General features: G+C 41.3%; 3 protein-coding genes across 4 annotated transcripts; 1 reads left to right on the top strand and 2 right to left on the bottom strand.

Moving 5' to 3' along the window:
- Nucleotides 1-2,857: 2,857 nt before the first annotated feature.
- LOC131238961 (uncharacterized) lies at nt 2,858-3,484 on the bottom strand. The gene has a single exon (XM_058236536.1). The coding sequence runs from the start codon at nt 3,482-3,484 to the stop codon at nt 2,858-2,860; it is 627 nt and encodes a 208-aa protein (XP_058092519.1).
- Nucleotides 3,485-12,066: 8,582 nt separating this feature from the next.
- LOC131240099 (uncharacterized) lies at nt 12,067-13,514 on the top strand. 2 transcript variants are annotated; one of them, XM_058238149.1, is made up of 3 exons: nt 12,067-12,549; nt 13,049-13,242; nt 13,378-13,514. In XM_058238149.1, the coding sequence occupies exons 1-3, from the start codon at nt 12,401-12,403 to the stop codon at nt 13,380-13,382; spliced, it is 348 nt and encodes a 115-aa protein (XP_058094132.1). In that variant the 5' UTR covers nt 12,067-12,400; the 3' UTR covers nt 13,383-13,514. The 2 variants fall into 2 exon arrangements, with proteins under 2 accessions (XP_058094132.1, XP_058094131.1); XM_058238148.1 differs by having other exon boundaries at nt 13,049-13,514.
- Nucleotides 13,515-15,755: 2,241 nt separating this feature from the next.
- On the bottom strand, nt 15,756-16,701 carry LOC131238600 (agamous-like MADS-box protein AGL61). The gene has a single exon (XM_058236254.1). It carries the CDS (start codon nt 16,682-16,684, stop codon nt 15,956-15,958), a length of 729 nt encoding a protein of 242 aa, XP_058092237.1. The 5' UTR covers nt 16,685-16,701; the 3' UTR covers nt 15,756-15,955.
- Nucleotides 16,702-20,274: the final 3,573 nt, after the last annotated feature.

Raw genomic sequence — 20,274 nt, 5'->3', positions numbered from 1 at the left:
AAGGATATAAATTGTTTACTTTGGTGTGGACCACACAACGAATAGGTCGGGATGATTTTTCGCATCAACTGTTCTTCATGGCAGATGGACGTTTTAAATGGGTTGGATATTGTATACACTTGACACGTAGGCACCAGTTGGAGGATAAAATGTCAACTAGTTGGAGAATGAGACCAACGGTCAGGATCGGGCCGGGTTGAGGTAAGCCTGAGACGAGCCCATTTAAGATTTGGGTATAAAATTTTGGCCTATCCCTGCATGCAGGCCTGGGAATAAGCCCAGGTCGAGCCACTGAAGATGTGAGCTAGCTTAGGTTCGAGCTTCTTCGGCTGGGACACGAATTGTAAACAATATAAAATTTGAGCCGTTAATTTTTTGGGACCCAAAAAATCAGGTAGATTGGAGGCTCAAGTAGACCACATGGTAGGAAACAATGGAGATTAAATCACATATGATTTCTATGGTGTGGTCCACTTGGGATTTCAATATACCTTATTTTTGGGATTATATACTAAAATTAATTATCAAAATGAATGGACGGCATGGATAAACCACATACATCATGATGGGCCCCACGGAGCATCTAATAAGACCGTCCTAGTGGGAACCCAATCCACGTCCAAAACGCCCAAAATAGAGCCGCGCCCAAAAAGCCTTTTCCGCTCCTCTCGCTCTCTCTCTCTATTCCTATTATTTTCCTAGCTCACTCCCGATCTCTGCTCCCATTCTCCCCTCTCCCGATCTTAGCTCTCCCATTCTCCTCTTTCCCTCTCTCTCTCTCTCTCTCTCTCTCTCTCTCTCTCTCTCTCTCTCTCTCTCTCTCCCCCCGATGCATCTCTGCCATCTCTTCTATCTACCTCATGTCATCTTCTTGCTTGGACCTCCATTGTAGCAGCCGTGAGCTCCTACCTGAAGAAAACACACACCATTTGAAAGTCCCTTTTCATATTTTTGTGGCATCTTTTAAAATCAAAGGAATCAGAGGCTCCTCTCCATAGGTTTTGATCTCTTCCTCTCTCTGTATCTCTTATTATCTCTTTCAGATTTCATGCACGCTACCTGTTTGATGAAATGGCTCAACAAGGAAGGTTTCGGTGGTACAACTTTGTTTTTATTTATTTATTTATTTATAAACAAAGACTCCGAATATGCACATATTATATAAAAAGTATATACACAGCTACTAAGTCCTATCACAATGGCCGGACTGTGAAACAAAAGAGTATTTCATGGATTTAGTATGATGGGTTATGAGTTGATGGCACAAAAGAGTATTTCATGGATTTAGTATGATGGGTTATGAGTTGATGGCACAAAAGAGTATTTCATGGATTTAGTATGATGGGTTATGAGTTGATGGCACAAAAGAGTATTTCATGGATTTAGCATGATGGGTTATGAGTTGATGGCACAAAAGAGTATTTCATGGATTTAGTATGATGGGTTATGAGAACTTCAAAAGCTAAGGTCCTGTTTGGTGGCACCTAGAAATGAGTTGATCTAACAGAAACGTCTGGATTTCTAATGGATAATGAGTTCATGCTAACAGAAATTATGTGTTAGAGATAAAGATCTCTAATACATAATTACTGCTAAGAAAAATGAGATGAACTCATTTTTAGGCATCTATCAAACAGTGTCTAAGCTTGTCCAACATAGCCCATCCACGCCAAACACAACTAAATGATGGTCTCGAACTGGTTCCAATAACAACAAGTACAAAGCAGTGCAGTCTCCAACATGGTTAATGTTTTTTTTTTGGAAAGATAACTTTGCAATAAAGGAAAAGGAAAAGAAAAACAGGGAAAAGGGACTGCTGAGATAGCAGCACCTAGGAAGCGTCAAGAAACCCAAGATCAACATCAGGCCCATCCATATGGGTAGCCCATTCAGCAATAAAACACTTAACAAAAGAGCACACTAAATGAGGGGGCTTTGACTCGTTCCGAAAACAGCGATTGTTCCGTTCGATCCAAACAGTCCACCAAGTCTCCAAAATGGCCATACGCCATAGCCTAGAAAGAGGTTTGCGAAGACGAATGCCATGCCAAGCCTTAAGAAGCGTGTCTACGTCCCTAGGAAAGCACCACTTAATTTTGAAACAAGAAAGAATGCCTGTCCAAATAGAGTTGGCAAAGGAACAGTGGATCAATAAATGGTTAACGGTCTCTTCAGCAGCCATACAACAAATGCACACATTAGGGAGGATCATTCCTTTTTTCCTCAGGTTGTCGACGGTAAGGATGCGATTCTTCCCAGCCAGCCATCTGAATACGTGAAGTTTTGGGGGAACGGTGTACTTCTAGATGAAGTGAGGGTGTTGAACGGAGGAATCACTGGTAGAGGCCGAAAGGTCCTTGAAGAAAGATTTGACCGAAAAGGCAGACGACTTGTCTACTTATATAATGCAGTCCTTGCGGTCCTGAATGGGGGAAGCGATCTGAATATAGTTCATTAGATGCATGAATTCCTCAATTTCCCAATTCTCCAGATTTCTTCAGCATTGAATATTCCAAACCACTGTACTTGCTTGTATAGAATAGTTATCCGCAACGAAGCTATTTTTGTTCTTCGCCAATCGAAAGATGAGGGGGAATTTGTCCTTGAGAAGAGCATTACCTAACCAGATATCGGCCCAAAATCTGATGCAGTCTCCGTTGCTAACTTCGAAACCAATCTTTTTGTGCACCTGACGATGCTTGCGCCATATACCTTTCCAAAGAGGAGAAGCCCTATATAGGGCAGACTCTCTAATCCACCATCCCCCTTCAAAGCTCCCATATTTTCCTTTGATAAGTATGTTCCATAGGCTATCATTTTCCATGCCAAGACGCCAAATCCATTTCCCTAAAAGGGCCTAGTTCATCAGTTTTAAATCTTTGATTCCAGCACCTCCATCTTTGATCTGCTGACAGGCGTGTCTCCATTGAATGAGATTGTATTTCTTTTTATCTTCCTTACCCTGCCATAGAAAGTTGCGTCGGAGAGTATCGATAACCTTTAGGACCTTAGAGGGGCAACGAAATAGGGACATGAAGTAAGTGGGAAGATTCGAGAGCGTTGCATTTATCAAAGTCAGTCGACCGCCAATGGAGAGAAAACAGCTTTTCCATCCAGACAGGTGCTTGTGGAATCTCTGAATGATCTTCTCCCACAGATGGGATTTAGGCACACCGATGCATAGAGGGAGACCAAGGAAATAAGTGGGAAAAGAACCTGGGGAACAACCCATGAAATCAGCGATGTCACTAATCTCCTGGCTATCCAGATTAATACCATATATTTTGGATTTAGCCAAGTTCACCTTTAGCCCTGCAACCGCTTCAAAACACCTAATAGCTGTACGAAGATTGGCAACTGTTTCTGATTTCGCTTTCGAAAATATGAGAACATCGTCTGCAAATTGCACATGAGAAACCGGGTCGTGCATTCCTTTGATTGGGACTCTACGGAGGATGCCTTCCATCTGCCCCTTGTGAATCATCGCAGATAAAGCCTCACCGATAATGAGAAAGAGAAAGGGCGACAGAGGATCACCTTGCCTTAGGCCACGTGAGCTTTTGAAGAAGCCTTTTGGCGATTCGTTCAACAAAATTGAGAAATGTGCCGAGCTAATACATTCCTATATCCAACCTCCACTTCTCCCCCGAACCCCATGCGCTTCATCAAATAGAGAAGAAAGTCCCAATCAACGTGGTCGTAGGCCTTCTCCATGTCCAGATTGCAGAAGATGAATTTATTGGTAGACCGGTAGGCTGAGTCAAGGCATTCATTTGCAATAAGGGCTCCATCGATGATTTGTCTACCTGGAATGAAAGCACATTGATTAGGGGCGATAATGGAACCGATCACTTTGTGTAACCTGTTAGCAAGAACTTTAGCCACGATTTTGTACATGCTTCCAATAAGACTAATGGGCCTGAACTCCCTAAATTCCGTGGCTCCAGTGAACTTGGGAATTAATGCAGTAAAAGTTGCCCCAATGTGTTTGGATAGTCTTCCTCTATTGTAAAATTCGTTTATATAAGCCATGACATCGTCCTGAAGAAGATCCCAGAAGGATTGGAAAAAGAGGATAGGAAACCCATCAGGGCCGGGGGCCTTGTCTCCACCTAAATCCATTACGGCCTTCTTTACTTCTTCGAGGGAAAAATGCACTTCCAGGAAAGAGGAGTCGACTTCACTGATGCGTTGGAAGGACAAATTGTCTAATCGAGGCCTGGACCAACCATCGGAGTGGAGGAGACTTTGAAAGTAGGAGACGGCTTCGCTATTGATCGATTCTTTGTCATCGATCCGATTTCCCTGAACAATAATGCTGGTAATGCGATTGACCTTGGCTTGCATGTTGGTAAGGCAGTGGAAGTATTTGGTATTCCTATCTCCTTCCTTTATCCATTTAGCCGGAGCCTTTTGCTTCCAAGAGATTTCTCCTTGAAGGATTTTTGTTGAGAGGGATTGAATGAGGTGGATTCTATTTGCGGAGTTTTCTTTAGACATAGGGTTGCTTTCAACGAGAGCGTCAATCTTCTGGATTTCTGATAAGATGGAATCCATCTCAAGTTCTGATTTTTGGTGATTCTCCTTTGACCATTGCTTGAGTTTATCTTTTAGCATCTTAAGTTTGGTGGAGAGGACGTGGCTCGCGAATCCCAAAGGCTGGAAGTCCTTCCACCAATCAGCCACCTTAGCCTTGAAACCTGCAACACGGAGCCAAGCAATGTCAAAACGAAGGGGCTTGGGGCCCCAGTCTACCTCCTCAGCAAACAGAAGGAGGGGCCAATGATCTGAGCTAGTCCTAGGTAGGATAGACTGTGAGGAGGTAGGCAGGATGGTAAGCCATTTAGAGGAGATAATAAAACGATCCAATCTAGACATGATCGGTTCAAGCCTCCCGTTCGTCTAGGTGAACCGGGAACCCTGAAGAGGAAGGTCGATGAGGTAGTTGTTGTCAATCCAGTTGGAGAAAGCAAGCATGTGGGGCTTCATTTTACTCCCCGAAGATTTCTCTCCCGAGAATCTGATGGTGTTAAAGTCTCCAACAAAACACATAGGACCGCAGAAGCTTTGACAGGCGAAGGAGATCTCTTCCTAGAATTCGTTGCGTAATTCGTTGCTGGTGGGCCCGTAGACTGAGCAGATGAGAAGATCAGCTGCGAGAACAATATTTCTCAGAATAACCGTGATGGAAAATTTGCTCACAGAGGATTTCAGAAGGGTCCAGGAAACAGATTTCCAAGCAAGAAGAATTCCTCCAGAAGATCCCGAAGCATCTTTTGCCACCCATTGAATGTCGAATTCCTTCCAAAGCGATTTCATGAGACGATCGTCAAAGTGATTCACTTTAGTTTCCTGAAAAGTGATAATGTGGGGATTGACCTTGCTACAGCTATTCTTAATGAGTCTTCATTTTTGCTTAGACCCCACCCCCCGCACATTCCAAGAGATAATCTTCATGGGCGAACAGTACTTCCCCAATTATCCCTGGTTCCTTCATCGTCTAGAAGCTGATCTGTGGTTGATGCTGTGTTGGCTTTCCGCTTCAAGTTCTTGTCTTCCAGCCCGTGGGGATCGTTTGTGAGGGGTTCTGTTAGGATCTAGCGGTCTGCCGCTATTCTCTACAAACTGGAAGAGGGCGAGAAAATCTTCCGAGTACTCACCGAAAGAAAGGCCAAACAATCTCCCAATGTGTCCCATTGTATCACGGATCCACCTCTTTGAATTTTCCTGCTCAGGGAAGTCCTTAGTTCTTCTTCTATCAGTCTGACATCGAAATCAACACTTCTGACCTAAAGGGGTTCGGCGATGATGATCTCTGTGCCTGGGGAATCTTGAAATAGAGTGAGGAGGTTACACTCAGAGCTCTCAAAAGAGTGAGACAGGGAATCGGATTTGGGAGTCGAAGAGGATGATGGGGGTTGAGAGAGGGTGGAAGTTTCGTCGTCCCGCAGAGGATCTTTAAAAGGGAGCAGCTGCAGATGCAGGTTCATCTCTAACTGATGCTCGAAGCCAGCGGACCTGTTGAGGGTATGGATGAGATTATCGGAAACATCGGTTGAGGTAGGGTTGAGCGAAAAAAGGCAGGGATTCCGAGGGGAAGTAGGCTCAGTGACAGGTGTTCGGTTAAGGTCTAGGTGGGTAGGGTCGGATGTAGCAGTGAGGTTCGGGTCGAGATTCGAAGGTCGTGGCTCCACACCCGACGCACAAGCCGAGCCAGGGTCGAGGCAAGCGATAGATGAATGGTTGGGTCCACTGCATAGGCCTGGATTGCGGGGTTGCCTCTGATTCGCGGCACGTGTATACACCCGCTCGTTGCCCACGGGACGTGTCTCTTGATCCGTGGATAAGATTGCTTCGCAGTCTGGCACGCCACATGGCACACTCGAATCAGAAGGATTGGCGAGGCGCTTATCACGAGGTTGAGACGCTGCTGAAGAGTCGCCACCTGGATTTCTCGAGTCGTGCGACCTGATAGGTAGGGAGAGCAGCTCGCCAAGTGACGAATTCTCAGGCATCGACGGGACTCCGTCATTAATGATACCACCTACCAAGCGAGAATTATTCAGTGCGCCGCAGGAGTATCGAATGCCAGTGTCTTCTTCTTCCCTAACATGGTCGCGGGCTGCAGTCGACGGTTGCGGCTGTGCTCTGCACCGCCATAAATCTCCCCAACGAGGGAGTGGGAAATCCGGATCTTCCCGTTGGATCGGAAGATGAATCGAACTTTCGTCCACAAGAACGGTAATGGATGCAAGAAGGGGTAATCCCTTTCTTCTGTTAACACAGACTCTAATAACACCCATCTCCACCCCTCGTTTTGTTTTCAGATCCAGCTCAACGAACAAGCCCAGGCTTGAAGTAGCGGCATGAAAGAAATGTTCGTTCCAGAATTCCAATGGGACACCCCAGATGAGGATCCACACGTCTTCGTCACCGAAAGCAGAGAACTCATTCCAAGATATTACTCTCATCACAGGCCCTCCCCTATGGATCGCCCTTGCTACGAGCAGGGTGTCGAGATTTACTCCCGGATCGGGTTTGACCCAGATCTCCTTGTAACCGATGGGATGAAGAGTAAAAGAACCGGCCTGTATGTTTGTGCATTCATCGATCCAATCATAAATTTGGGATATGGTGGCATCTTCTCGAGCTACGATTACCACAGATTCCTTTAACGACTCCTTAGCTTTGAGGACCTCATCGGAACTGATGCGGATAGAATGGGGGGGATTTAATCTTTCAGCAGGGAGGCAGATCTTTGTGGCCATATCCGGTTCAGGTGCAGGTGTTGAGTGACCTGGTTTTCGATTAACGAGGGGGGAGTTAATCAGCGCATCCCGGTAAGCTGTGGATGTAGGCCGGCTGAAGGAGGACCCCGCACCACCTATCGAGGGCCGGGGATCCGGCAGCGAACGCTTTTGGTTCCTTTTAGGCCCATACCTCGCATGTTGCACAAGGAGTTTCTCCCCCCCGAAGCTCTGACCATGTAGCATATCTACAGCTCTAGCAAGCTCGACCTCAATGCTCATCCTGATTAGAGCGAAGCCCCTGTAATGTCCATTGATTTTAGATCTGTGCATGATCACATCCATTACGGCCCTAGCCCTTCCGAATACTCTTTCCAGGTTCAGGGGTACCCATGCAGCCGGATATCCCTTCACGAAGAGGGTTGGAAAAGAGTCGTATTTGGTGTTTCTAATTCTCTGGTTCTGAGGTCTCCTTCTCACCTGGATCCATTCGGTTGATTTTTTGTTCTGTAGAGTCCTCCCGTCTTCTCTGTAGTTGTCATCCTCTGCGCCGGAGGGCTCGCGTGATGTCGTCATCTTCTTTGTAGCCGTCATCCTCTCATTTTTCTTTTCTTTCTTTTATTTTTCAAAATTCTACCAATTCGAGAAAGCCCTCATGCTCGGCGAGATCTTGTTGTTATTCCTTCTTTCGAAAGAGAAAAGTCAGGGAAAATTGCTGTAGGCTCACAGCCCACTTACCAACATAGTTAATGTTTATCTTCGCACTGCAGGAAAATGCCCTTTTATGGGCTTTTCTTAGCATCTGCCCCTCTATTTGCATTATAAAACTTTTTGAATAGGAAGATTTTGTTTCATTTAAACAACAGGAATAAAAGATTCGAACACTGGGTTAGCTGCACCCAGCTAGTGAAATCTTGTTTCTAATAAACAAATGATACAAGAGGAGCAGCCTCTTCAGGTAATCTTTAAGAGGGTTGCCTGTTGTTGTGATTATGACTACATGGTATGTTGTTTGACCTTACACATCTGTTTATTTATGTTTTGAGCAGGTTGCAAGATGCACAAAAATAATAAACCAGAATTCTGAGGAAGCAAAGTATGTAATAAATGCTAAACAAATTGCCAAGGTATATTTTCTATGCGATGTTTTGTTATTTTAGGTTGGTATAACTTAGAATCTTGGCACATTTTGATGGACCTAATTCTTTCTGTACCTGCAGTTTGTTGTTGGTTTGGGCGATAAAGTTTCACCAACAGATATTGAAGAAGGCATGCGTGTCAGGTAAGTTCAAATTTCCACTCTATAGTTCCCGCCCCCCCCCCTCTTTTTTTTTGTTGGAAATGGCTTTCCAATGTTTTGTTCATCTTGGATTTAATTAGGATGTTTCATTCATGATAAGACATGCAATTATAATTGACATGACTATTACTCTTTTACCCTGGCTTTGGGACCAGCCATGGTAGAAGAACACATTGACATCACTGGCAGCACAAGCCACCACTTCTTTTGAAAGATAGCAAGAAACTTTCATTGAAAGGCGCTGAGGTGGTGCCAAAAAATATACACAAACCAAACAAGGCAAGAAGCACAAACCACCACTTGTAATTGCAAAGGTAGAATCCTAGTGTGGAAACATAGAACTGCACCAAAAATGAAAACTGGAAATGAAAAATCAAGGTGAATGCTTCTCATAAGGTCTGCTTTATTTAGAGTAGAATTAGATAGATCAAAAACTGATTACCAAAATCAACTCATCATTACAAAATAAAAAAAAAAAAATCCTTTACATATTAGTTTTGAAGGAAGATCTAGAATGCATTCAGCTAATGCTTTTGAAGTAGAAATTACATTATTCGAGAAGTGAGTAATGAGTATTTTAATTCTCATATAAGAATGCTTTTGCATAAGCATTTTTCCCATTCCAGAATAAGCACCCGGTGACCCAGTGCTGTAAGGGTGATATAGCATTCAAATTCACAAGTTACCAAGGATATTTGTGCATGTGTTGTTGTTTTTAGATACATGCATACCAAGACATGTATTCAATGTTATTATGTAAAACATCAATGATCAATAATATTTGTTGTGTCCCCACATGATATTCAGTGATTGAACTAGTATTGTTCCAAAGTAAAACTGATAACTCTAACTAATGTATTAACATTCATCCTTTTGGTCTAGGCTTCCAGCTACATTTGATGGCATAAAACATGATTCTTGCACCTTTTTCTGTTTGTACCAAATATCTTGATTTTGAATCTCCTTATAGTAGCACTAAGATAATCAATGTCAAAATATTATTTTCCTTTCAATGTCTCTTATGGGAACTTCATTTTAAAATGTCATGGATGTTGGTGCTCTAAAGATGCTCATTAGCACAAGTCTTCCTACAAGGTGCAACTCTTTTACCCACAGGAATTAAGCCACTAGTAGTCTAGTCCTACACAGAATCTTGTCAGTCTTCTAGTACACTTTGAAGTAATCAAGTATTCTCATGTTCAAAAAAGGATTAGATGTGTGAAGTTTAACATTAAGATTTTTTTTTTTCAGTAATGTTTAACATGAATAGGTTTTGTAAGGGCAAAGGTGTTTTCTGTAGGGTGGCAAATGGACTTGAGGCCAAATCTGGCAGGGTGTGCTGAAGCATGTCCACAGTCCAACTCATGATCTAAGGACTCATGTTCAAATCCAGCCACCTGATTAGGATTGCTTGATCAGCATGATAACAAGCTATTCTCACTCATCAGTGGTCCACTATCTGGATGGTCCAAAGACTCAGTCACATGTAGAGAATGATCAAAAAGAAAGAAGATCCCAGCCGTAACATAAGGTATGCATTTTGTTTTGTGAAGATTACCTACTTTTGCAAAGATAAATAGTCAATAAAGGCTGTGGCCCCATTTCAAGAGGATGAATGCCTAAGCAGGAAAAATGCTCAAACGTGAGAGATGGTTCTTTATTAGTCTCTCTCCTCATTTTCAAAGTTTCTGGGAAACTTCTGTTATGTCACATCATTGAATCATGGACGATACAAAATGTGACCATTTTGTCCATCATAGACTTGTTTTTCATGAATTGGGGGGAAAAAAACAAAAGGAGGAAAAAAAATGGATGGTGATGGTGCACTTTATTGCAACCTTATTGCAAATGATGTTGGCATGATTCAAGGGGCTGATATTGGTGTTGGTATCAACAACATTGAAGGCATGCAGGTTTGTTGTTCCTACAGTCAGGCTGCCCATATATCTTCCTAACTCGAAGTCACATGTCATATATTTGAGCCATGCTTATACTATAGGATCTTGGAAGCTCTACAACTAGGAATAACAAAATCGCTAACTCTTAGATTAATTTGAGTTACTTGTATGCCACATATATCAACCATCACATCTTGCCAACGTTGTTATGCCTGAAAGCTACCTCTGCAGAAATACTTTACTGGTAAATATATCCCTTGAATTTGTGGATGATGTGATTATGACAATATATCTCATGATTTACAAGATAAGCCTATATTTTCCTCATAAAATGGCTTATGGTCCAATTTGCTTATAATTGATTGTTCCCCAATACAAGTCTTTGATTACAGGATGCTCTTGGTGGAAATTCAAAAACAACATTTATTGCAAATGTCAGCCCATCTATTTGGTTTGTACCTATTTTCCTAGAGTTCTCTAATTTAGTTTTTTCTTTGTTTCATATTTAGAATTATATTTGTTTTGTATTGTGAATCACAAAGATAATTGTTTCTGTGGTTGGTTCCAACACAAACCAGTCCATTCATCCAGTCTGGTCCAAGTTTTACATCCAGTCAGCTTTTAAGGTTCTTTGGGTTAGCTTTTCATGATGTGGCATGGTGGTTTCCCACTTTCCCTCTTCTTCCAAGAAATGGAAATGGTGTATTTTAGTTTCGTTGTTCATCTGTTTTGTTTTGTTGTCTTATGTGTATTATGTTTTTCATGATGTACTGGGTTTGTTGCATTTTTGAAAATGAATTGAGGGCTTTTTCTCTTTCACGGAAAGTGATAGGTCTTAGGTGGCCATGATTGTTGGCTATGAAAAAGATGGTCTTTTTTGGATCTCAAGAATTGCATTGTGAACTTACATAAGGAAATTTTCAAACTTTCATTAAAAGCATAGGACAGAAACAGCATCACTAGGGACATGCTGTAGTCACAAAAATCACAAAGGTAAGCCGTTCATCTCATCTCATCCGACGGTCTTCCTCTCTTCTTATCTCTATGTGATGAAATTGAGGACCCCAACCCCTAATACCAACATCACCCAGCCAACTAGTACAGAAGATAGACTCTGCTGCCCCAAACTAGCAGAAACCCAGCAAACAGTAAAGTCTGCCAAGCAAAAACAGATATATCCCTAAAACAAGTGGGATGCATACGTCAGTTATCCAGAGGATCCTGGTTTTAGGCTTTTGCATTTTGGAAGTTTATGGATACCGCTGAAGTTGATGATGAGTAAGAGGATCCTGGTGCTCTGGCTGCTGTTGGTTGTTTGCGTGCCATAAGTACAATTCTTGAATCTGTGAGCCAGATTCCCCATCTTTTTATACAAATTGAGCTCATTTTATTGCCTATAATGAGAAGGATGTTAACTACAGATGGACAAGGTATATATGCTAATCTGGGATCTCATTTCCAGTTATGTAGTTCTTGAATTGTCTATGCTTTTTTACTTCTTGAATTGTTTCTTTGTTCACATCATTTGATGTTTTTTTCTTTTTAATTATATTGATGTACTTTATAATGCTTTTTTGTCCTTCTCTTGTGTAATATATTTGTGCTCTGGGTTCTTATTTTGATGTTTTTTAGCTCATGGGTTTTCTTATTTTCTTATTTTCTTTTTCTTTTTTGATGGAGCTTTTTTCCTGTTTGTTTTCATTTATTGAATTGTTAATCCTCAATTTGCTATGTTGTATTGATGGGTTTCTTCCTTCTATACATGTTATGATTTGTTCTTCTATAATGATGGTATTTAGCTCGTGGTTTTTCTTTTGAAACTAATTACCATTCTCAGTCTTTTGAACCCCGTCCGTTGCCATCCTCAGTCACTAACAGATGCAGAATAGTGGAAGAAGTGTATATGAAAGTTCTTGTGGTTTGAATGGATTTGAAGGCCTGGAAGTGTTGTCTAGATGATACGAACTGTTGCTTTGTTTGCATTGTCTACTTTGTGTAGTGTGACTTGCATCCTAATATGGGCCACGTATAATCAAAATCCTTCCTGTCCTCAGTGCAAGCATCCGTTTCAGTTTCTCGGTGTTCATCTATCACCAGATAGAAGGTATATGATGGCCCTGTTTGTTAAGTAAAAATGGAAACTATAGCTATCACACATTATACTTGTTACAGAAACAGGCAGGGGTCAAATGCACCTCATTTATCGTTTAGTATTTGCTACCATCCTTCTGGGATTGATGAATTCGTTGATCAATCCAACCAGAACTAGCCAATTGAATGCCACCTCATGGATGGGCCCAAGCTAAAAAAATTGCAGTAATCAGGAATATTTTAACCATTCTATCTGTATACCCTTTTTCCCTTATGAGCCATGATCGAAATGGTTTTTGACCCCTCAAAAAGGGTGAATGATGGGATGTGTATAAACTTATAGAGTTTTAGTCAGTGCCTCATCCAAGACGTGGCCTAGTGATTGGGCAGTCTTGGTCAATCGCCATGTGCACCAATCCACGGTTTGTAGGATTGGTGCTGATTTACTGAATAGTAACTGATATTTACCAACTCCTAAACTGAATTGAGATATTCCAATCCTGGTTGTACAGTATCCATGATTACATGTTCGAGGGGAGTGTTTGTCCGCTCATTAGAGCCACTTGGTTTGTGCCTCTACCATTAGAGGCTCAGGAAGAAGCCTCCTACGAACAAGAAGCTATCTATCAGTATGAAGATGAGGAGGATGACGATCTGGATGATGAAGCTTACTTTGGCAGCTCCTCAAGCCTTCGTATCGTTAACTGTAGGTGTTTTATACCTCTTTAGTATATTTGTTTATTCCTGGTGAGATTTTTGTCTGTTGATACTAGCACTCTTTCTAGCATTCAATCGCTGCATGCTTGTGCCACATGTACAATGTTTGTGTGCATGCATACAGGTTGATATATTCTGCTAGCATCCAGAAACTGACTATTGGATTGAAAAACATTTTCCCCAACTGAAGATCTGTACTATTTTTGACAGATATCACAATGATATTGATGTTCCTGTCTTACTGCATAGTAGCAATGAAGGTTTCTTTTTGCGGTAGTGCTGCCATGTATGAAGGCAGTTTCTAGGGTGATTTTCATAAGCTTATAAATAGGGGACGCCCATTAGAGTTTAGAGGACAGCTCTAGAGAGGGAGAGGGATGTTTTGCTGTGTGTGGAGCCACGAGGAGTCATTTCTTTCCTCCGATCCGTCGGTTTGCTTTATGTTTTATGTATTTCTTTAAGATTTTGAGTTGAGATCGGTTGAATCTCTTAGTTAAAGCTATGAGGTGAAGCTTGTAGAAGTTTTGATGTATGCTTTACTTTAATTTCAAGAATTGTGAGTTTAATGTTGAATGTTTGATGAAATTTCGGTAGAAGACATGAGTATTTTCGAATTCCCTTTTATCCGCCGTCAACTTCGGGCACGGAGTATGCTTAGGAACGATCCAAATACTCTCTCTTATATATTTGGTTGAATTAATTGTAAAATTCTTTGATTTTCCATTGACTCTGGGCATGGGGAATGCTTTGAATCAACTACAACTCATCGCAACAAGACAAAATTGCAGAATTGTATTTCTAATAATTCAAATCTTATTTGAATTTAATTTGCACTTTAACCGCTCTATTATCCGGCTGGATAGATTAGGACTTTGATTCCAGCCGAGTTAAACAAACTTGAATCGAGTTAAGTTACATTAAAACTGTCTGCAAGTGGATCCTTGGCGCTCTAACATCTTTAGACCATAATCCACTTTCAAAATAAAAAATCCCAAACACCCGCCTAAGTTCCTAATTCTAAATTGCGATTAGCTCAGAAACCTCCATTTCCTATGGATCAACCTCGGAATCACTGAGATTATCATTATACCAAAGCCCTGCACTTGGGGTAGAAGCGAACACTCATCCAGTGGGACAGATATCCAAGTTGATGACACTGGGTTGGCTTTCTATGCACACATCTGATCAAAATAAGGTGATATATATTATTAAGATAAACAATGCTAATTAAGTTTAATAGTTCTTATTGCTTAGATTTTCTCTTGCCACAAGACTTGTAGACACCCCAATAAAAACAAGACTAAAGGCCTGTTTGTTAAATTTGAAGTCCGAATTCTGAATCTAAAGTCGGGATCTTAAGTCGGAAACATAATATTGAATCTAGAACAACCCATTTGTTCGCTAACGTCTGGAATGTTTGGAATATGTTAATTCGACACATTTGCCCTTGTTAAACGGTCATGATTGAATCCCCACCATTAAAAACTTCATGGATTCGATATGAATGTTTATTTGCCAACCTGTTGGTAACATAAAAAACACTTAGATGAAGAGACCACACAAATATCATCTTAATTCAAAGCTTTTGTATACGGCCCTGGAATGATTTAAAAGAACGGATGGACAAAGTGGATATAGAATACAAACATCAAGGTGGGCCCCATGGTTAGGGCCAAGGTCAGTGGCATGTGGCCCACCACGCAATCCGCTTCCCCATCATAATGTGTGTTTTATCCATATCATCCATCCATTTTCCAAAGCATTTTAGGTAATGGTCCCAAAAATGAGGATGCTCCAAATCTCATGTGGCCTAGAACTTTTGTAGCGGATTAATGGTCACTCACCACTGTTTCCTATGGTATGGCCCATTTGATAATTGGATTTACTTTGTTTTTTGTATAATGCGCTAAAATGAATTGAAAAAATGAATGGACGGAACGGATATAGAATATATACATCAAGCGGGCCCCAAGGTAAGGGCCAGAGTCGGTGGCGTGTGGCACACCACGCAATCTGCTATACCCCCAAAATTTAGGAGTGGATTAGGTGAAATCCCGTATCCACCCATGTTGGTGGGACCCCTGACTGTGGGGCTCATAATGATGTGTGCACCTTAAATCCAAATTATCCAGCCATTTTAAAAGTTCGTTTTAGGGCTTTATTCCAAAAATAAAGCGGACCCAAATTTAATGCCGACCACACCTTAGGAAATGGTCATGATTTAATTCTCACCATTAAAAACTTCAAGGATTCCAACAAAATGTTTATTTGCCATCCAATCTGTTGACAAGGACACAAACACCTTATATGAAGAGGCCACACAAAGCTGTTATCCGAGTAACATACATATATACCTGTCCTGGGGCTGCGTGGGGCCCACAGAGATGTCCCATTAGACACGTGAGACATCTGACGCGCAAGAAGGAATTACCCATTACAGTGAATATCAACGCAACACGTGCTCCTTACTTTTGCAAAACCACGATCGGACCTGCGATGGGATGCAACGTGGGGCCCACTGTGATGTTTCTGATAAAATCCAGTCCGTCCATATTACAAATTCATTAGATGAAAGGAGAATCGATTTGAACTTTTCGAGAGCATTTTATTGAATATTCACAGTAATAATAAAAGAATAAATCAATGTAATGAAATTAAAAAATAAAAAATAAAGAAGAAGAAGAAAATTGCCATCGCATGCATTACACCAAAAAATCTTCATCTCCGATCCGAATGATTTTCTGGGCACCAGAAAACCCAGCCTCCTCTTCAACACACAACTTAGGTAAAAACCCAACCTCATCTTCCCAACACAGCTTATTCCAGAACCCAACTTCCTCTTCTAAACACTGCTTGCTCGAAAAAACCTTCGTGTCATGTGAATCTACATTCCAAAACCCAACCTCCTTCTTCTCCAAACCCTCATCACATGAAGAAGCCTGCGTCGCACGTGACGCAACAACCTCCCTGAGTTTCTCCAATTCCGACAAATACATCTCTAGCTGGCCCACATCAAGACCTTCCATATCCAAATCCCACCATCCACGGCTAGGATTTCCTCCTTTCAGTAGACCATTCTTCTCCATCGTTTCGTCCAGTTGATTCTGAACGTTGAAAAGTCGCTGATTCAGATTGTCGAGATGGACGACTGACTGGGATGATCCATCGGCTGAGGAAGAAGAAGGTGACGGAATGTTGCTGTTGCTGCTGCTGCATTGTCCGACGTACCGATCGATGATGGAATCGAAGGATGGATGGCCGAAGGTGAAGGGTTTACCAGCGGGAGAGAAAACGAGAATGCCGATGTGGGCGCCGGTGAGGGAGCAGAGGTCAGAAGCTTTCTTGAAAAGCCCCTGTCGTCGTTTGGAGAAAGAAACTAAAAGAGACGATTTATTTGCGATTTTTTCAATTGGAATTTTCCTTTTCCCCATATCTCTCTCTCTCTCTCTCTCTCCTGAATTTAATTACTTGGAAAGCAAGTAAAGAGCGGTAGAGGAGTGATATTTATTTAGCAGAAAGAAATATCAATGCGGGTTCCAGGAAGGTTTCAATGGCGGACGTCATCATCCCCTGTGCTGTGGTCTATCTTAGCAGTTTCCTGTGTTGTGGTGCACTTAGTCCGGATCCTCTGTTTGCCAAAACCACGACTTTCCTGCTTTTTTCCTCATTCGCTGTATAGTGATTGGTCCGTCTCACTCAGCTATGCAAATTCAAGGACGCGGATTTCCTGCGAAAGCCTTTCGCAGGAAGTTCCTGCGCTCGAAACCTGGGTAGGTCCCAACTTGATGTTTTTGAGAAATCCACCCCGGCCATCCGTTTTCTGAGATATTTTTAGGATAATAGGCCGAAAATGAACCGTATCCAATACTCAAGTGGACCTAAAATGTGATTATTGAACGTACACAGTTGAAATATTTGTGGGCCATAGAAGTTTTGAATCAAGCTAATATTTTTGTTTCAGTTCATCCAAGTAGTAATGACGTTATTAACGGTATGGATGTCATGTAAACATCACTTTATACCCGGAAAATTTTCAACGGTAGAAATTTTCCTACCCACCTTTTACTCTAGTGCAGCCCACTTGAGTATTGGATCCTTCTCAGTTTTGGTCTCAAGTCCTAAAATGATATCAGAAAACGGATGTACGGGGTGGATTTCTTAAAAACATCACGTTGGGCCCCACCCATTTTTCCAGCGCAGGAACTTCCTGCGAAAGGCTTTCGCAGGAGATCCGCGTCCCAAATTCAATGCATTCGACGATCACACGGTCCAATTACCTTGCAACGATCACAATTTTCCTGCTTGACGCAAACAGAGGATCCGTATTCAAGAAACTTACATCACATGAGGGCTCCACTGAGTTTACACGTGTCAGATATCGTGGCCGTTCGTCAGGTGGTGATCAGCATACACCAAAAATGAGAATGAACGGTACTTCTGAAATCTTGTTCCACGCAGGGCCGTAAAGCACTCTAAGGCTCTGTGGGGCCCACATGTTGTATGGGTAAAATCCATTCCGTTAATCAGGTTTTATCGTTGAGTCTATGGGATGGGATACCAACTATAGGTTTGTACGTGGTTTGAGATTTTTTTAAAAAATCTTTCTGATCTACCGTACATACGGTTCTAACAGGATTTCCCACCTAATGGACGGAGTGGATTTACACATACAGTACAGTGGGCCGGATAGAGGTCGGGTATCTCTAACTGCTGCGTAAAACGGGCGTTGTAGAATATCCCGGTCCAGATCAAGGTGTTAGGCTCATCAAATGACTTTGGACTGCCGTACTTTTGTCCGAAGCAGATTGCCTGTGGCACTACGTGGCCCAAGATCGATCGGTTGGACTCAGCTTCACGTATTTAATTTGTTTTATCCACGCCGTCCATCCATTTTGGCAGCTCATTTTAAGTCTCTAGCCTAAAAATGATATGGATTCAAAGCTCATGTGGACCACCAATCAAAGTTTTATAATGATTATTTCACCAATAAACAAATGTCCACACATCATTTCACTAAATCTGATTTTTTGCGTCAGAATTTAGTGACAGCAATTTTTACAATTTAATTGGTTTACATTAAATTAATATATACAAATTATAACATCTTAAGTGCCTGTGCATCAAGCATCATGCCCCCAGAGTATGAAATAACTCTCTTCATGTTTCCCATGCCAGGTCAGCATAGCCTTATATCAAGCTACTACGACAACCTAACACGAGCAATTATTCAAAGTCAGAAGAAGTCCATAGTAGATCCCAAGAAATAGATGGATCGTATATTTTATTGTAAGGTAGATATATCATGCACGTGCACACCGATTCACAACGTATGTATTCCAAATCCATTGGATCCCAAACGTCAAATATTCTTCTTCTCCAATCCAAATGCTATTCTCGGCGCTCCAAATCCCAGCAGCGGTACTCCTCCGCCCAACGGCCTACTTATTGGGAAAAAGAATTTTGATACTCAGTCATAGTGATGGATGATACGCTTGCACTTAAAAGTGCATACTTGGCATACAAGTAATTAAGGTGAAACCATACATATTATGGTTACTAGCTTAGATGTATGGTTAACCAAACATCAAGATTGAATTATGGTTATATTCATCAATCACGTTCCCTATATTTTTTTGGACTGTCCATTTAATAGACAAATTTCCTATGAATATAACAATCGTTTGGATTTTAATTTTATCAAATAGGTGACTTCTGTTGGGTATTACAAGGTGGACGGTTTGGATCAACCATATCGCTCCAATCTCATTTCTCTTTTTATTGTCTGTGTATAAGTTATCATAGTAAGGTAGAGTATCAAATATTTTCTGATAGAATGTATTTTCAACGCGGAATCGCCCAACTGTCAATTCAGTAGCGCAGAGGAGTTGTCGTCACAACGTGCGTTAATAAGTGGAAAATATAGGGCCAACTTCTAAGGATACACATGCAATGAAAATGAGCAAATTGTGGGCCCGACGTTTTCACAAACAAACACAATTCAAAAAAATTAGCACTGTAGACTTTTCTCGTATGATGCTTTTTTTTTTTTTTCGGCCCTCAAAAACTTATGCTACTAAAGAAGTTTTATAAGATACGGAAATAAGATTATTATGAACAAAAATACCCTCTATCTTTAAGGTAAAGTAGCTACAAAAAAGTTAGGGTAATTTTGTTTTTAAGGGTCCATCCATATAGACAGATGTCTAGTTTGTTTTAGTAGCTTTTGTTCTAGTCAAGTAAAAGAAGATGGGTGCTCCATTGGGTCTATGTTAAAAACGTATCCTTCAAATCAAAAGGAAAATTGATTTAAAATTTTGAATGAAATTTTATTATTCTTGCATAAAAAGTAATAATAAAATATAATATTGAAATTAAATAATTAATCATCACCCTTGATTTTACTAGGTAGTGATCAATGATAGAGTCAAAAGACGGATGCCCGAGGGAGAAGGGCATTTGGGAAAAGGGATTGGCTACTCCTTGCGACTAGCTAATGGCTTATTGTTGGTGATCTGTTGGCCCACCATAATGTATGAGTTTCATCCATACCGTCTATCTATTTTTCTAAATCATTTTAGGACGTGAAATAAAAAATGAGATATAATCCCAATCTCAAGTGGACCACATTACATGAAACAGTTTTGAATGAAAGTCGACCATTGAAAACTTTTTGGGGGAAGTAAAAGTTTTGGATCAAGTTGATCTGTATGACCTAATCAACAAATTAGATGTCAAATAAACCATACAGTGGGCCTTAGGAGTATTTTAATGGTGGATATGCAATCACTATTATTTTCCGGTGGCGTGGTCCACATGGGATTTATATCCCCTCATTTTTGGGATCAGATTATAAAATGATCTATAAATACGGATGAACAGCATGGATGAAACACATACATCATGGTGTGGCCCACAGACCACCGAACACCAGCCACTGGGCTGGTGGTAGGGGAGTAGCCAATTCGTTTCCGGCATTGGGATTAGCCTGCACCACACTTGTCAGACTGATGGATGATGCGCA

Source organism: Magnolia sinica, chromosome 3 (genome assembly GCF_029962835.1).
Source record: "Magnolia sinica isolate HGM2019 chromosome 3, MsV1, whole genome shotgun sequence".
NCBI classification, from domain to species: Eukaryota; Viridiplantae; Streptophyta; class Magnoliopsida; order Magnoliales; family Magnoliaceae; genus Magnolia; species Magnolia sinica.
Note: the sequence above shows the minus strand (reverse complement) of the source record. Positions and strands in the feature narration are given on the sequence as shown.